Source organism: Gossypium raimondii, chromosome 1 (assembly GCF_025698545.1).
Source record: "Gossypium raimondii isolate GPD5lz chromosome 1, ASM2569854v1, whole genome shotgun sequence".
Classification (NCBI taxonomy): domain Eukaryota; kingdom Viridiplantae; phylum Streptophyta; class Magnoliopsida; order Malvales; family Malvaceae; genus Gossypium; species Gossypium raimondii.
The window spans coordinates 16,197,683-16,215,357 of NC_068565.1; the positions used below are offsets into that span (position 1 = coordinate 16,197,683).

General features: G+C 30.0%; 2 protein-coding genes across 2 annotated transcripts; both read right to left on the bottom strand.

The window, feature by feature from the left end:
• Positions 1–10,685: 10,685 nt before the first annotated feature.
• On the bottom strand, positions 10,686–11,811 carry LOC105784549 (uncharacterized protein At2g29880-like). The gene is made up of 2 exons (XM_012610458.2): positions 11,534–11,811; positions 10,686–11,458 (listed from the first exon to the last, which is right to left on the bottom strand). The coding sequence occupies exons 1-2, from the start codon at positions 11,801–11,803 to the stop codon at positions 10,844–10,846; spliced, it is 885 nt and encodes a 294-aa protein (XP_012465912.1). The 5' UTR covers positions 11,804–11,811; the 3' UTR covers positions 10,686–10,843.
• A 212-nt stretch (positions 11,812–12,023) lies between these two features.
• Positions 12,024–16,418, bottom strand: LOC105784560 (protein ALP1-like). The gene is made up of 3 exons (XM_052632396.1): positions 16,187–16,418; positions 12,710–13,762; positions 12,024–12,619 (listed from the first exon to the last, which is right to left on the bottom strand). Exons 2-3 carry the CDS (start codon positions 12,834–12,836, stop codon positions 12,165–12,167), a joined length of 582 nt encoding a protein of 193 aa, XP_052488356.1. The 5' UTR covers positions 12,837–13,762; positions 16,187–16,418; the 3' UTR covers positions 12,024–12,164.
• Positions 16,419–17,675: the final 1,257 nt, after the last annotated feature.

Consider the following 17,675-nt stretch of genomic DNA (forward strand, 5'->3'; position numbering starts at 1 on the left):
TGCTTTTGAAAAGGTCTCAAGTCGGGGTAACATGCACAGCTAAATACACGAAGAACACCATAGTCAGGCTTGCGTTCATGAATGACTTCATATGGACTTAAAGCACCGAAGTAGGGAGCCTATTTGTTAAGAAAACTGCATGCGCAAACGCATAATACCAGAACTTCAAAGACATGCCAAACTGAGCTAGAAGTGATAAGCCCATATCAACAATTTGTCTATGCTTCCGTTTAGCAACTCCGTTCTGTTCGAAGGTGTAGGGACAAGTGACCCTATGTTGGATACCTAGACGAGAGAGTTCTTTTGTTAAAACACGATACTCTCCTCCCCAATCAGTTTGTAGCATCTTGATAGATCGACCAAATTGAACTTTGATCATCTGATAAAAGTTGACAAAACAATGAACAACCTCAGATTTATTTTTAAGAAAATAGATCCATGTGTATTTACTATACATATCAACAAACGATACGTAATAGGAAAAACCATTCGAAGGCATGTGAGCTGGCCCCCAGACATCAGAGACCACGAGTTTAAAAGGAAAATTGTATACGGTTAGTGAAGATGAGAATGGGAGCTTTTGAGCCTTGCCCATCTGATAGGACGTACATATACGAGCCAAACGACTCTGTACAAAAGGAACTTTACAAGACTTCAATACATGAGCCAAGACATTAGAACAAGGATGTCCAAGTCTGCTGTGCCATAGAGTAACAGTTGAGAATTGAACACTGTTGACCAAGCACGAGCTAGACTTCAAACCCGAACTGCCATTGTTGGAGGTAGACTTGGAAAATTGAAACCTGTAGAGACCTTCATGCATGTGGCCCTCGAGAAGAGTCTTCCTTGTCTGAATGTCCTTCACAAAACACAGAAATGGATGAAATTCAAAGTAAACTCCATTGTCTTTAGCGAACTGTCCCACAGATAACAAATTTTTACACACTGTAGGAACATGTAAAACATGTTGAAGATGTAGAAGTCTAGAACCAGCCATAATAGTAGAACCAATTACAAGTATTTAAAGTATGCAATCTGACAGTAACTAATAACTGAAAATATTAACAGCTTACTAACTAGCAACTGCATAGTAACTGAAACCGTTATTCCTAACATTGGGCAATTTGCGTATTTGATCCCCCCTCTTTGGTGGCGTGTTCAAATCAGTTTTTTTTCATTTTTTTTAAATTTCGCCCTGCATTTTGTTTTTGTTTCATTTTGGCCCAGGTTGAAACACCGCGTTTTGGAGGGACGAGGATTATTCCCCACTTGGTCCCCTAAGTTATTTGCGCATTACATTCGACCCCTTTGCTTTATTTTGTTTTCATTTTTTTCCTTCAATTCTATTTTTATTTTAATTTAATCCTTATTAATTTAATGTGCTTGATTTTCTTTAAATTTTATTTAAGTATTTATTATTCCATAATTTTTAATGTATTTAATTTTAAACTTAATATTATTTTAGCGTTTAAGCTTGATATTAGTTTTATCGTATATTATTATTTTAGGTTTATCATTATTTTAAGTGTATCATTATTATTATTTTAAATTTATCCTGAATATTATTTTAAATTTATTATGTATTATTATTTTGAACTTATCATCTATTATTATTTGTAAATTCAATATAATTTGTACATGTTCTTTAATTTTAATTACAAAATCCTCTTATATATATTGCTATGTTTTAAAATTTATACAATAATATTCTCGTATAATACTATTTTATATACATACATACATAATGTATATTAAATTATTTTTATCTTATGTGTATATTATTAATTTCATATTATTATAATTGACAACTTTAAGTTCTCTTTTAAATATATTTGTATATATATATATATATATTCTTTTTCTTTTCAATCCTATTTTCATATATAATTTATTTCTTTTAAAACCCTACTCTATTATATACTTTGTTTATTTCAACATTTATATATATATTATTTATGTTAAGTTTTTCATTTTATACGTATTACTTATTAGATTAATATATATTATTTTGTATTCTACTTATTTTGAGTTTCTTCTTATGCAATATTTACTTTAAAATTCATTTATGTATATATTATTTCATATAGTATTTATTTCTAACTCTATTTTATTTTTATTTATTTTTTGATCTATTTCAGTATTCATTTTTATTTATTTTAAAACTTGTTACATTTTATCTGTGTTAATTTGTTTGGTATTTCTTTCAAAATTGGCTTTTAATTCATTAACCTTGAATGCTAATTTTAGTATTTGCATAATATATGATGTGAGACTATTGCTATTATGTGTATTTTAATTTGTTCTTTGTATTTTCACATTATTGACATTCATATATATAATTTTATTTCCATGTATTATTGTGCCATGCTTGCAAATATATTCTTGTTTCTTGTTATCGTATCGTGAATCAAATTTTAATGTAGGTAATCGATATTAGTCGTTGCTTTTTTTTTCAAACAATCCAAATAAATGTATTTTAAGGCGGTTTTATAATCACTCTTATTTGAAATCTTCTCAAAATAAAGTCATATTTCACGTTTCGAAGCTTCGAGAAATCGTACCTTAACTTACAGGGTTTCGATTTTCTCGTTAATCCTAAACGACCATTTTTTTAAATTTTCAAAATATATGGTTCTTTTAATAAGATTAAAAGCAAGTTATATGTCGTCTTTGGAACTTCGAGAAATCGTGCCCTAACTTACGGGGTTTCGATTTTCTCGTCGAACTAAAACGACCAAATATTTAGTTTTCAAACACACAAAGTTTCAATAAAGGTTTTGAAAGGTTAACTTATGCTCAGGAATTCAAATGTTGCATCCTAACTTACTGGATACGACATTTTGTTGCCTCGGGGTGAGAAAACCTTTCTACATATGTTCAAATTTATACAAATATTGTTTAAAAATATGTTATTAATAAAAATGGATCATTTTTAATCTTTTCGAATTTTCGACATTTGACTATAAGACATTAATAATCAATTAGGTACCAATTTTGGGCGTTACGAGGGTGCTAACCTTTCTTCGTGCGTAACTGACTCCCGAACCCGTTTTCTTACTAAAACTCGTAAACCAAAATTGTTTTCAAGGTGGTCCAATAACACCTCAATAAAAGATCGATGGCGACTCCAATTTTCATTTTCAATAAGTCGACACTATTTTTGTTTTCAAAAAAATGGTTTCGACATGTGAACTTTATTTTAAGTAATAACTGTTGTCAAACTCTTGTTTGGCTAGTATTCGTTGTGGACTCTTGATTTAAAGATAGTCATTGGTGGACTCCTACGTGAAGAAGATTCCAACGATTTTGGCTTGATATAACTAGTTCATACAAACTCTCGTAGCTTGAACATATGAATAAGCCCATGCGGTCTCCTGCTTGGAGAATAGTCCATGTTGATTCTTATGAAGGATAGTGCTAAACTAAGCTTTATTTGATAATATGTTTTGATATAACAAATTAAAGTGAGTTTGAAAAAAAATTCAATCTTTACTTTAAAACTCTTAGAAAATTTTTGAATCAATCTTAAAATCAAGTTAAAATTATTTTAATCAAGTAATAACTCTTTCAACTAATCAAACTATTTTTGAAACAAGTCAGAATAGCTCCAGGCCAAAAAGTACTGGTAGTTTTCAAAATATCGATATCCTTTCTAAAAATGGTACCAAATTGACATTCTGTTTTTCACAAATTAACATTCTGTTTTTCACAAATAGTGCTTACATGAGCTGTAAAATGGGCTTGCTCACACGAATTGTGGAGAATCCGTAACAAATGCAGGACCTCACCCATCGATAGGACACTCAAGACCAGCACCCGAAATCGTATAACCCTAATGACATGTCATTTGTATCCTAAGAATTCTTAAGGTTCAAACGGGATTGCTTAACCATCAATTGTTCAAAACATCGTGATATATCTAAGTCTAATTTATATTCAACATATTATAACAAATAATCAAATCAAACTATAATTAATAAGATTATAATTCATACGAACTTACCTCAATGCCACGATCGTTTTAAAAGAGTCGAAAACTAATCCAACACCTTAGATTTGCCTCGATTTAAGTTCGGTCGTTGCGTATCTTGATCTAAATAATAATTTCATTCAATCAAGTACTTCAATTAACCTCAATTATTCAATTCAATCTATAATTCATATTATCATGAAATTACAAAATTACTCCACTGTTTTAACTTTTTCACAACTTAGTCCTTAAGCTTATAACTTAAAATTTAACCATTTTTAACCTAAACCCATGATAACCGGTTCTTCCCTAAGCTTAAATAATCTACATATTTCCATTATTTCATACAATATACATGGAAATTTTCAATTAAGCAATTTAATGCCTAAACCTTACATTCATAAAAATCCACTTAACAAATTATGGTCATTTAACAACCAAATTTAATTATCTTACACCTATCATCACAAACACATCAATTTTATTCATGGAAAAACCTCTGACCTTTAACGAATTTACAAATTAATCCCCGGGCTAAGTAGATTAAGCTAAAATGAGCTCAAAAACATAAAAAAATCATTAAAAACGGGGCTCAAACACATACCATGCAATGAAACAAGTCTAAACAAAACTTCAAACCCCTTCTTCAATGGTATTTTTGGTTGAAACAAGCAAAAAGGAAGAAGATGATATCATTTTAGTGATTTATTTTAGGTTTATTTAATTAATTACAATTTTACCCTTAGCTAATAAACTTATAAAATAACTAAATCATGTCCATCATTGTCTACCACATTTATAAATGGCATATTTACCATCAAAACCCATTAATAAATACTCCTAAATCCATTTAATCCATGTAATTAATAGAACCATCTTTTGCATCTTTTTTAGTTTAGTTCTTTTTAACTAATTAACCAATTAAACTTCAACATTTCTTAACAAAATTTTAATACGACTCTATTTTTAAAAAACCCACCCCTGAAAATTAAGCTTTATCACTAGATCTAGGCTCCACACTCCAACGATAATAACCAAACTAGACAAATCTCGCTTGATCTAATTAAACAAAAACAATATGACACCAAAAAAATATTCATTAGTTTCAGCCTTGAACCATATTATTTATTATTAAGGAATCAAGTAGAGAATTCACTCTAAATACATTTTCACAAGATAATCCAATTGATTCTCTATAGTTAAAAGGGATTTGAATGGTCCTGGTTAAATCCTTCAATAACAAATCATGCAACATTAGTCTGCACAACCGGCTATCATAAGAGATGAGAGGATTGATATAAGTTTCATCAATTAATACTTACCTTAATACAATTGGGTTAGAAAGATTGACGATTCACTGCAGTTTCAGTTCGATTGAGGAGTATTGACTAAGGAGAAATCAACATCAAAATAAAAATAATAATGACTAGCAATTTGAAGAGAGGATGAGAAACGAAGCGACGGTGGTAAAAAAGGAGTGGGAAGAGGAAGGGCGGTGGTGAAGTGGTGGTGTGATGGTGGTGACGTGGTGGTAAAACAAATAAAAATGATGGCTCAAGAGGAATAAATTATTTATTTAATATAAATTAATTATTTAGATTGGATTGGGTTAGTGGGGCTGTGATGGGCTGTGGGCTGCTAATATATATTATATACAATATATATTATCATTTCATTTAATTTGATTAATTACTCAATTTCGAATCGAATTAATCGATAATCGAATTTCCAAAAAAAAAATCATTAGCTGACCTCCGATCGAATTAGATAGGTTCGATCAATTAATTTGGTTTTAACTGAAATTTATACACCCGTAATTAGGTGTTGAGAGAAGAGAAAATGATGATTTTGAGGGTGAGTTGAAGAAGGTGATATGTCGCGTATGGTGGTTGACAAGAGGATCGAGTAGGGGTGTACTATTGAGAGTGAGGGAGGATTTAGTTGTTTCTTGGTAGAATTTATTAATTTTTTTAGATTTAAGATCAAATTGATGGAATGTATGAACATTGGAGAGCTAAATTTATTGTTCGACCAGTAAAGAAAAACTCACGTCAGCACGACAACTAGAAGGAAAGCAACTAAAATATTTAATTTCAAAAAGTTGAGTGACTAAATCGAAAAAATTAATACTTGAATGAGTAAAATAGAATGAAGTGCATAGTTAAATGACTATTGTTGTTGTTTGCCCCTAATATAATTATACACATAATTTAAATTAAACCGCATGAAATTGCGATTAAGAAAAGATGGAGTGGCTAGGTCTAATTGTAAACTTCTAGTGTTATATGTACATATTTTATGTTGGTACGAAAAAATGTTAAGATGAAAAATGGAAAGCAAAATATACCAATTGGGGTTGGGGTCACAGCTTAAGGCTTTAGCCCGTCTCTTCCCCATAACTGCTTCGGAGTTCCTTCCTTCCTTCCTTCATTCCATGCTTAGGTTAAAATGTAGTCTAGGTCCCTATACTTTTCAAAATTTTAGATTCTAATCCATCTATTTTTTTAGATTTTAAAATAAAGATTCAACTTGCAATTTTCAAAAATCTAAAAGAAACACTTAGTTAAATCGTGTTGAATTGATTGGGCTACTTTTGTGGAGGTAAGGTTACACTGATTTGTTCCAAAGCAGCCGTTAACCAGGCTGTCAAAATGCATTACTTCAATTGGTGAATATCCTTAGGTCAAAACAAAATTCTTACAGTTATATTTTAATTACTTAATAAAATTTTAATATATATTTATTAAAATAATTGTAATCTACCTACCAATGAAAACAACTAATTGATAACAAAACATTGAGAATACATTTATTTTATTTTCCTTACAGTTAAAAATGAAATATTTCATAATTAGATTCTTCAAAAATTTAAATTTGCTATTTTTAAAAAGAACACAATAAAAATGAGTATGTCAAGTATAGATTATTTTAGGTCAAATAATGGTTATGATTCCTCTTCTATATTTTATCTTGACTCGCATCTCCAAATAGTTGACATCTTAAGTATTCTGAGATGAATTTTTTTCTCATATTTTACAAAAATGTTATATACTGAATAGTTAAGCAAGAATTAGTGGGTGAAGCAGCAAGTGTAGGCAGGCTAGTGAGTGACACTATCAGGCTTCTTTATACCCATAGCCAGGTTTTGGGCCTAGCTTTAAGGACATAGGCTTTTGGACCCATAAATTTGCATCACTAAATATACGAAAGAACTTACACCTTTAAACAATGTTGGGTAAACTATATAATTAGTTACCAAATTATTAGCAAAACATTCTATTTTGTCACTAACATTTTTTTTAAAAATTGGTATAATACCACATTTAGTTCTCAACATTTAAATATTTTATCAATTTAGTTCTAATTCTAAATAATTCAACAAATTTAACCTTCTATATTTATAAATTTAATCAATTTAGTCAACTTTTTTCACCAATCAAATTTTATTTTTACCACTAAATTCTTCTTTTCTTCTGATTCAGCCACCAGCCGCCCGGCCTTGTGTCGACCACCAACCGCCCCTCTCTCATAGCCTTGCTTTGCGCCTCCATCAAACTCTCCACAACACCTACTACCCCATGCCTTTTACCACCGTCAGCCTTAAGCCATTGCTCCAACCACCAAGCACACACTACCCAACACAAAACTCAACACCCACAGTTGCGTCCACTACCACTCCTCAAAGCTCTATTGTTCTCCCAACTCCAGGCCGCAAGCAAGCCTTCAGGCAAGCCGCACCATTACACTGATCAAAGCTCCTACCTTAACATTGCCACCACGTCCAACCAAAGCTCCTTCCAGCTACACAAGAATGTTTATAGTACCACTAGAAAACACTGTAAAATAAAACAAAATGGCCTAGTTATAATAATTCCTAACCGTTTTTATTTTCATTTCCTTTTTTTCTTAAAAATTGGTGTACTTTGGGGGCATCATTAGGAGAAGAAATAGAAGAGAATAAAGGGTTACAGCAGAGAAATCAAAATAGAAGAGAATAAAGGAATAGAACAGAGAATTTGATCTTTCAGGGTTTTCCTTTTGGGTGATGAGAATCAAAGGAGAAGAAGAATGGATAACTGCGATCGAGATAGGGAAAGCGATTGTGATGCGAACTAGATGGCGGAAGAAGAGGCGGCTGATGCAGCGGCGCCACTGAAAAAGGATAACAATGGTGATGCGAGAACAACAATAAGAAACAGTGGCTGTCAGGGGTGAACGGGTAGTTAGTTGTCGTGGTGGCTGGGGAAGCGATAGTTAGAGAGAAGAAGAATTTGTAAACATGGACAGTTGAATTTGTTGAATAATTTAATTAAGAATAAATTGGAAAAATGTGTAGTGTTGAGGATTAAATGTGTAATTATATCAATTAAAAAATTATTAATTTAAAAGACATTAATTAATATTTTATAATTTGATAATCAAAATTGAAAGACATTAATAGTTGAGTGGGTAATTGTATAATAATTGGAATTAAAATCAGCAATCCATGATAAATTTAACCTCTATTTGATTTCTAAAAGTATTTTCTATTTTTTTAAAAATTGTTTTCAATTTTTGAAAATAAAAAATATTATTGAAAACATATTTGGTACGAAATAAAATAAAATCTTTATATTTATATAAATTGAACCATGATACTAGATTTAATATTTGTAAAATTATAGAAGAAAAGAATATTTTTATATTTATACGAGTTTGAACCAGATTCAATTCATTTAAAATTAAAACCTTATTTTCATCATTTTAATTTTACAAAATATTTTTAACGAAAACAATGAGTTTTTATTTTCTAATTTTCATTTTTAAAATTTTCAACTTTTCATTTTCCATAAAAACAAAATGAAAATGACTTAACTTTTGTTTTCAAAATTACAAATAGCTGATCCAGTAGGCAGTGCATACTTTCTGTTTTTGATAGCAGTAGACCAAAATATATTCAACCATGCCTTTATCAAGATAGCACTTTAATTATGTTTTAAACAGTGGCAATAAGCGTTTAATTAACTAATATTTTTATGTGAATGAAATAGTTTAAAAAACAGTATATATAATATAACAAGGTATAAATGCATAATATCGCTACATAATTTTAGGCGTAAAATACATTTTGTTCCTTAAATTTTGTTGTTTTTTCATGTTAGTATTTAAAATTTGTATAGGTTCATATTGATACTTGAATATATATTTCATCACATATTTATCTATTTTTGTAATAATATTAAAATATAATTACGGGATATTCTGAAATGCACCACATTATTACCTAAAATTTAAAAATAAAATAAAATTTATATAACACTAACAATCATATAAAATCTAAATAACATGAACCCAATGGTCTCATAAGCTCAAAATTCAAGTTTCTTTTTTTTTTTTTGTAATTTCACATTTCAGGTTTCATTTAAAAAATTTGAAATTTAAAATTTCATGACCAAAGTTTAATTAAGTGTCAAAACCTTAAATTTGAATAAAATTGAACCTCAAAAATATTTGAATTAATCTAGATTTAGGTATGAAATATTACATTGCGATGTAGTAATCTTTTCAAATTTATATTTAATCTATTATCACATATAAATTCATACACTAACAATATACATGACCGTTCAATTATTTACATATATTTATAGATATGAACTATGTGATCATGAAGTTGAATTATCAAGAAATTAAGTAATTTAATCAGGATTTATGAATTACTTAAATGCTTAGTGATTAATTAGGTTTTTAAGTAACATTTAATGAATTAAGTAAATTTTACTATTGTTCACAAATTACTTAACACCTTCAAGACACCTAAAGGTGTTAAGTACCGTTTAAGAAATTAAGCACAATTTCCATTGTTATAATACCTTCTTATATGAGTATATCATCGGTGCTTTGCCGTTCTAAATTCAAAAAAGGTTCGTCAGCTATTCCTTGAAACTTCGTCAACCTCTCGGCAACGTTCCCTCTTTCTTCGACTCTCATTTCAGTGCCTTTTTAATTGCTTCACCGACTCCACCCCTCGGTTACCTTTGTCGTCGTTGTTTGTTGTTTGTCAAAGAACTAATAAATAAGAACACGTTTGATTCGCTGTAACGGAATAGAAGTGTAATGAAATAGAGCTGTAATGGAATAGATGCGTAATAGTAATTCAATTGTTTGGTTGAATGGAATGGAATAAAACTGTAATAGTATTATTGTGTTTGGTTAAATGGAGTGATATTGTAATAGCATAAGGAAAAAAACTAAAATAACTAGAATACCCTTAGCAGAATTTTTTTTAGGTAGATGATTATTGTTATTGTTATTAAATTTTAATAAGATTATTAATATAAATAATAAATAATTTAATCATATTTTAACATAATTATTATTAAATATAATTTAATAAAATTCTTAATATTAAATATTCTTATATGAATTTACTAAAATCATAATATATAATACTATAAAATATAATTTAAAATAATTATTATTAAATATAATTTAATAAAATATATAATTTAATAAAATTCTTAATATAATTATTCTTATATGAATTTACTAAAATCATAATATATAATACTATAAAATAATATATAATCTACTTTATTATTTTTAAACTGCAATACATATTTAATATGCTAAAATATCATTAGTGAAAAAATAATTTAATTATTCTACAATAAAAAAATATTAGCGTAATAAATAACTTGAGAATTATATTTTGCATAAACATAATATTCATATATTAACAAAAGGTTACATGAAATTCATGAAATTCTATGTCATAATCCATATGTTATACAGTTTTACAACATCAAAAAATTAGAACATTGTAATGACATACCATCCCAAATATTACAAACAGAAAAAGTTACCAAAATATCATCAACAGGACCATGATTTTTAATGGTAAGCAAGAAATCTTCCGACCCATTCCAACCTCACATCAGAAGGTAAACTAAAGAAAATGAGCATTTGCGTTGGATGATCTGGAATTTTGCTCAATGCTCGATAGCGCTCATCCAGAGTTAAACCTTCTATTTCACATAAGGTTGGACATAAATTTATAGCTTTTTCTTGGATGATCTGGAATTCTTCTGACTTTTGTTGAACTACCACATCGGAGGCAATACTCCTACTGATTTGTTTGCCAATGGCCCGCATGTTTTCCGCCAATAAAGTGGCAGCATAATGAAATGAAGAAGAAATATGATCACTTGCATCAGAATTCTTTTTTTTCTTCTTTGAAGATGTGGAACCCCCTTGGTGACTATCTAGTTGCGGTTTTGTAGCAGAAACATCCATGTCATCCAAAGAAACATCAGCTTCACAGTCATAGAATTCGTTTCTTTCTTCATTAATATCTGTAGTAGGTACATCCTGAACATTTATTTCTTCAATAACATCAGCGGTTGTTTGAGCATCTTTCCCAGTCGCTCGATCTTTTGCGTAGATGGCAGTAAGTTGGTTGTAGTAAGGGAAACTACGATGTCTGAATTGACCGGCTTCTTTATGACTCTATAAAAATGATGAATTCATATTAGTTATAAGTTTGGTCAAAATAAGATAATAAAGACTTGAAATAATTCTTACATTTAAATAAGAGTTCCAAACCGCATCTTCAGCAACAACGAGCTGCCTATGCTCATCCCAACCAAAACCGCTATTGTTTTGGCCATTAAGCATGTCATACACGATTGACCAATCCCTTTTCAGTACCCTAATCCTCGATTCAATATTAGGTCTAGCCTTCAACATTGCATTGGGTAAAGCTTTTTCTAACATTTTTTCCAACTCGTTTAAATAACCGGCTTTGAACCCCGTATCAGCATTAAAGGTTCCAACATTGTGCAAGTCCACCATATAGAAACCAACGCATCTTCTTCGGAACCCATTTCCTTTTGGTTCCTCGAGAAGTTTGGGAAGAAACATTTGATTCAAACACGACATAATTATCTTAAGAAAAAACAAATTAAAATTAAGTTTAATATCATGAATCAAAAGGTGAGCACTTTATAAAATTAAAATTAAGTTCAATATCATGAATCGAAAGCTCAAAACTTTATAAAATCATAACATATGATTAATGAAAAGAAATTAAATTATAATTCAACAAGTTTAGTACAATACAAAAAACAATTCAAACACCACCAAAGTTTCACAAACTAGATACATAAAATAACATAAACAAATTAACTCAAACTCATTTTGTCCCTAAACCTAACTAATTTCTAGATGCTTGCCATTCATCGAACATTTGGTTGGCTAGTTCCATCCTCCAAGTAGCCCATGCATCTGGTGGATAAATATTTACGATATTCAGTTCATCGTCATCTACCACATTACTAGGTAATCCTTCTCCCAACTCCGCTTCAATAGGATCAATACTCATATGTGTTCGAATAAAATTATGGAGCAAACAACATGCAATAATGATTCTATTGTGCACCCTTACAGGATAGAATGATGGACTCCTAAGTATTCCCCATCTAAGTTTTAATAACCCAAAACATATTTCAATAATATTACGTGCTGAGGCATGTTTCATATTAAAAAATTCTTCCGCAGTACTTGGCTGGTAACCCTGATGCCACTCATTCAAATGATATCGTTGTCCTCTAAAAGGTGCAAGAAATCCCTCACAATTTGTGAATCCATCATCAACTAGATAATAACAACCTATAAAAAAACTTTTTTTAAAAATGATTAATTCCCCAATAATGTTTGATCTTAAAGAATAATTCAAAGTCCTCTAATTTTGTACTTTACCATGATGAACTTTTAGTCCATGTCTCCTACTAATGGCATCTCGAAGAACCCGTCCATCAGCAACAGAACCTTCCCAACCAAGAAGAACATATACAAATTGCATATCAGGTGTACAAACACCTAACATATTTGTTGCTATGTCACCTTTTCGCGTTTGATATCTAGGTTTATCAACTGTTGGAACCCTAATCTTGATGCGGATTCCGTCTAAAGTACCTAAGCAATTCTATATCACATGTATAAAACCTTGAGTTAGGATACTATATTTAAATCTAAATCAACTAAATTATGTTGAAGCTATATATAGAACTCACTCCAATACCTTAAACCATTTCCATCTTGGGTCTGTAGAATTAGCTCTAATTAGCTCTGCCTTTTTAAATAACATATCTTGTAAACGTATGACATCATTTAAAACATGGTGAAATAATCTGCTAATAGTTTCCTCGGACTTATTAAAGTGATGCTTGATAACTCGATTTTTAAGGTGATGGGAAATGATATGTAAAAACATTGCCACTTGCTCATCAACAAGCATGTTCCTTGACTACTTCAATCCCCCTAACGTTTGTAACATCTCACATAATTTTAAAAAGGCAATTCTATTCATCCTAACTTGTTCAATACAGGTCTCGTCACTAGCATTTATAAGCCTTTTCACATAATCTTGTTTTGCGTAAAAATCTAAAATATAGGACCTAACCCTTGGTCTATAAGTATGTAGGCTATGGATGGCACCCAATGTAAGTAAGAACCAACTCGCAATTCTACAGATTTGCAACCATATTGTCAATGCAATACCAATTCTTTTACGCCTCACACTTTGTCCTATTAAAGGCAGACGAGCCATTACTGCAAGATATTAAAGTGTTATATATCTTCAAATCGTAGTAAAAGGGTCACATTTCTCCAATACTAATTTCAATAACAGTAAAATAAAATTAAAGAATTTAATTGCCAAAGAACTTACAGTGATTTAGTGAATACAAGACGCTCAACTGTGGGTGGAGGAAGCAATCAAACAAGCCAAAGACTTCAAGTTGCAATAACACACTATCAAAGAAAAATGAACAATACAAATTTAGAATCTTTACGAAGCAAAAAAATAGAAATTAAAATTATCTTTGCAACTTGAAATTCATTTCTTTATCAAATTAGTTGTCATGATATAAAAGCACTTTAGGCCTCGATAATACAATCACAGATGGCATGCCTTAGTCTATTAACCAAAACCTTATGTAGAATTAGACTTTCCTTGTGAGGTGAACAAATTTTGAAAATAGTCTAGAGCAATTTGCATAAATTATTCGTCCTCAAAATCTTTGATCATGTTATTATGTTGATGCTTTGTAGGTATATGTATAATTGAGCTAAAATTAAAATTTCATCTATATATTGAATTAAAATTAAATTTATATTATACAATTGCACCAAAATAAAATTTTTAAATTACATTCTACATCAAATTAAAACAATTAAAGACTTTGTAATTATTAAACAGTATTTAATAATTAAATATATAATTTAATTATTTTTATTTTAATGCATTGGAATATTAAAAATAAAAATATTAAAATAAAAAATATTTGTTTAAGAGCTGCGAATTGCAATCTTAATCAACCTTAGGTTCTGCATGGCATAGAAAAAGGAACTGCATAGAAAAAGTAATTCATATACAAGAGGTATCTTTAGATACAAAAAGTAATCCATACTGTTTTGCACATACATATTTAACTTTATAAAGAGAACAATATAACTCATGGTGAATAAATAAAAAACAGGGCAAGTTTCATATTCATTAGGCGCAAGGTGAACAGATTCTTAGTAGAAATCAACTCTTAAAACTTGATCATTCCCAATGGATCATACTTAGCCCAACCGAAACTTATATAGAACCCAAAACAGTAGCATAAGCAAAGAAACAAATTTATTATAACGGTACATGAAACGAGCAACAACAACTTTCCCAACATTATTGATATCTTTTTATTGTAAATATAGATTATTATGTGAAGGGAACAAATACATATATCATGAGTGATAGATATCATGTCCATCTCAAGTGTGTAGTTATTTTTCATTGTTTATTTTTCCTCACAATTAAAGACTAGTATTTCGAAAAATAATAAGGAGCTCCATAGTTGTGAAAGAGCTTTATTTTACTAATACATACAGCTAATGAAGAATGGAAAGAAATGGTGCAAGTTATTTGCCTAAGAGCTGCGGATTGCAATCTTAATCAACCTCAGGTTCTACAAAAGTGCAAATAATTTCTTTCTAAAATGAGAAACATATTGTCAATACAAAATCTTAATCGACCAACTAGCATCAGCATCCTCAATAAAAAGACTTGTCAATGATTAGACCCTTAAAACATTGACAGGAGGTATGCCTCAATGGGATCAGTACTTTAGTTTTAACATCTATAAACTACTTTAAATCTAATTAGATCAAGAAACTGCATGCCATTGAACACAAAAGAAGGGCCAAGTAGAAAAAAAATCATCCATATTAAACTTAGCAAAGGTTTGCAAAACTCTATATGGCAAGCTTAATGAACTTAAAGTGATAAAGGAAACGCTATATTAAACTCAGAAAGTGTAGATAAAAGAAACGCAGGAATCCTGGGGTGGGGTTAGTCATAAACTAATTAGAGATCAAAACAAGGTTAAGCTTTGAACATAGCATCCTGGGACCATTCCATAAATATAGTCCATGAAGAGTTTAAGTGTAAACATAAATTTAAGTGTACACATACATGATGCACTTTCGCCTACTGAAATCTCTTTAGATAAAAGGTTGCATTTCTTAAAACCCAAAAAGCTTTTACATCCCATATATCAAATTGGATATGTTAAAAACAATGTTTAACACAAAATTAAGAAGAAAAGCATATAATCTTTATGAAATGCATCTAAACTACTTTGAAGCAAAGCCAGTTAAGAGAAATCAATACCGAACTTCTTTTTCTTTTCCAATCAAGAAATTTCATATACAAAGCATACCAAATTTACAGATCCTAATTTTTTTCCTTCCATATCCAAGAAAAAGGAACATTCAAAGTGAATATCAAATTTGCAAATTTGGGTTTGTCTTATTTCACCAAGATATCCAAAACAAAGCACAACCACAATAGGAAAAGTTCACATTTGTAGAACGACCAGACTTCTTTGAAGCTAAAGTAATCACTTTTAGCATGACAAAGACCTTTTATTCTTTTTTCATTTTGAACATTTTTTATAACATTTTCATGTTCATATTTGAAGTTTGAATGGATAAATACAAGCGATAACAGCAACAGAAAGCAAAAAGAGACAGCCCAAGAAGATGCATAAAGTATATCAAACCAAATAATTGGAAACAACCTTTGCTTTGCTAGTTTATATCCAAATATGAAAGGGGAAAAGAAAAGTTGAAAGAACTGAAATAACTTTAACTAAAAAAATCAGAGAAAAAAATGGAATCAAAGGCACTTACTGTAAATAATAACGTTCAACTAGAAGGAAGATGAAGATGAAGATGGCAAATGGATGCTTGATTTGTCGTCGATTAAGGAGCTAATTTCTAGGGTTCAGTTTGGGGATAAATTTTAAGAAAGAAATCTACAGAAGTGAGTGAAAACGATGAAGAACAGACACGTGCTATTTTGGTCCAAAAAGGGGAAAAATGTTATTACGGGTGGTTTGGAATAGCAATTTAGACAAACATGTCCGGAATGGTTATTACAAGACCGCACGAAATAGGGACGGAATAGAATAGTTGGCTGAATAGAAAACTTTGAACCAAACATGGAATAGGGACGGAATTACTGTACCGCACGGAATAGGGATGGAATGGATACCAATTCCATCGAACCAAACATGGTGTAAGTGTGTGGCATTGGAGAAAATATCATGGCACTGTCACAACACAGAAGAAGTTACTTGGGAGTTAGAAGAGGCTATGAGATCTTAGTATCCCTATATTTTCTCAAGTAAATTTCGAGGACGAAATTTCTTAAAGAATGAAGAATTGTAACGTTTTCAATTTTAGTAGTACTGGAAAATGTGATTTTGAAACCCCATTTTCGTAAACTGAGTTCGTAAATATAAAATAATAATTATAGAGTTAATATAAAAATATATTGAAAAATGGTCAAGTAATTTAGTTGATATAATAGCTAATTAAAACTCAGGGATAAATTGTAAAAGTCAATTGCTATTGAGTTTTAAGTAAAGAAAGACTTGAGGACTTAAATAGCAATTATCTAAAGGACCAAAATGGTTATTAAACCATTTTAAGTGAGACTTAATGAGTGATGATGACATTTTCATTAAGTTATAATAATTTGATTAACATAATTAAGCTCGATTAAGTTAAATTAAACTAGATTAATTAAATCTAATTAAAGTATAAATATAAGAGAAAGTGGGAAAAGATGACAACCATCGTCATCTTCCTCACTTCACCGTCCTTTTGAAGAAGAAAATACCTAGAATTTAGCTTTGGCATTTGACCATTAATAAGGTGAGAAAACCAAGCCCATGTACCAATTCGATTTAGCTAGCCCATGTACCAATTCGATTAGCTTTTGAAATATTAACATGTTTCCATTATTGATATATTGACGAATTAGGTTTGGAATTGATAGATATTTAGCTTAGATTATGAAAAAGGACTATTAGAAAGTCAGTTAAGCTTGTTTGTTACACTTGTAACATTAGGGATCACGTTGAATAAATGTAAAATCATCATAATATTTTTCTAGAAATAGAAACTATAGGGTCCCTAATGAAAGAATGTGAAATTGAATTTTAATCCGAAGCTAAGAATCGAAAGATATACTTATCTCAAGTTTAGAGACTAAATTGAATAAAATGTAAAATATGTGTGAAATAAAAAAGGATTATTTAGGATCATGTAACTCTTGACATTGTGTGATGATGTATGGTATTGATTTGGTATATAAAAATAATTGTATAAACCA

Coding starts and splice junctions, on each gene's coding strand:
- LOC105784560 (XM_052632396.1), bottom strand. CDS start 12,836: ATGTTAGGTGTTTGTACACCTGATATGCAATTTGTATATGTTCTTCTT. Junction 12,620..12,709: donor TGGACTAAAAGTTCATCATG/GTAAAGTACAAA, acceptor GTTTTTTTATAG/GTTGTTATTATCTAGTTGAT.
- LOC105784549 (XM_012610458.2), bottom strand. CDS start 11,803: ATGGTGGACTTGCACAATGTTGGAACCTTTAATGCTGATACGGGGTTC. Junction 11,459..11,533: donor TTTGGAACTCTTATTTAAAT/GTAAGAATTATT, acceptor TCATTTTTATAG/AGTCATAAAGAAGCCGGTCA.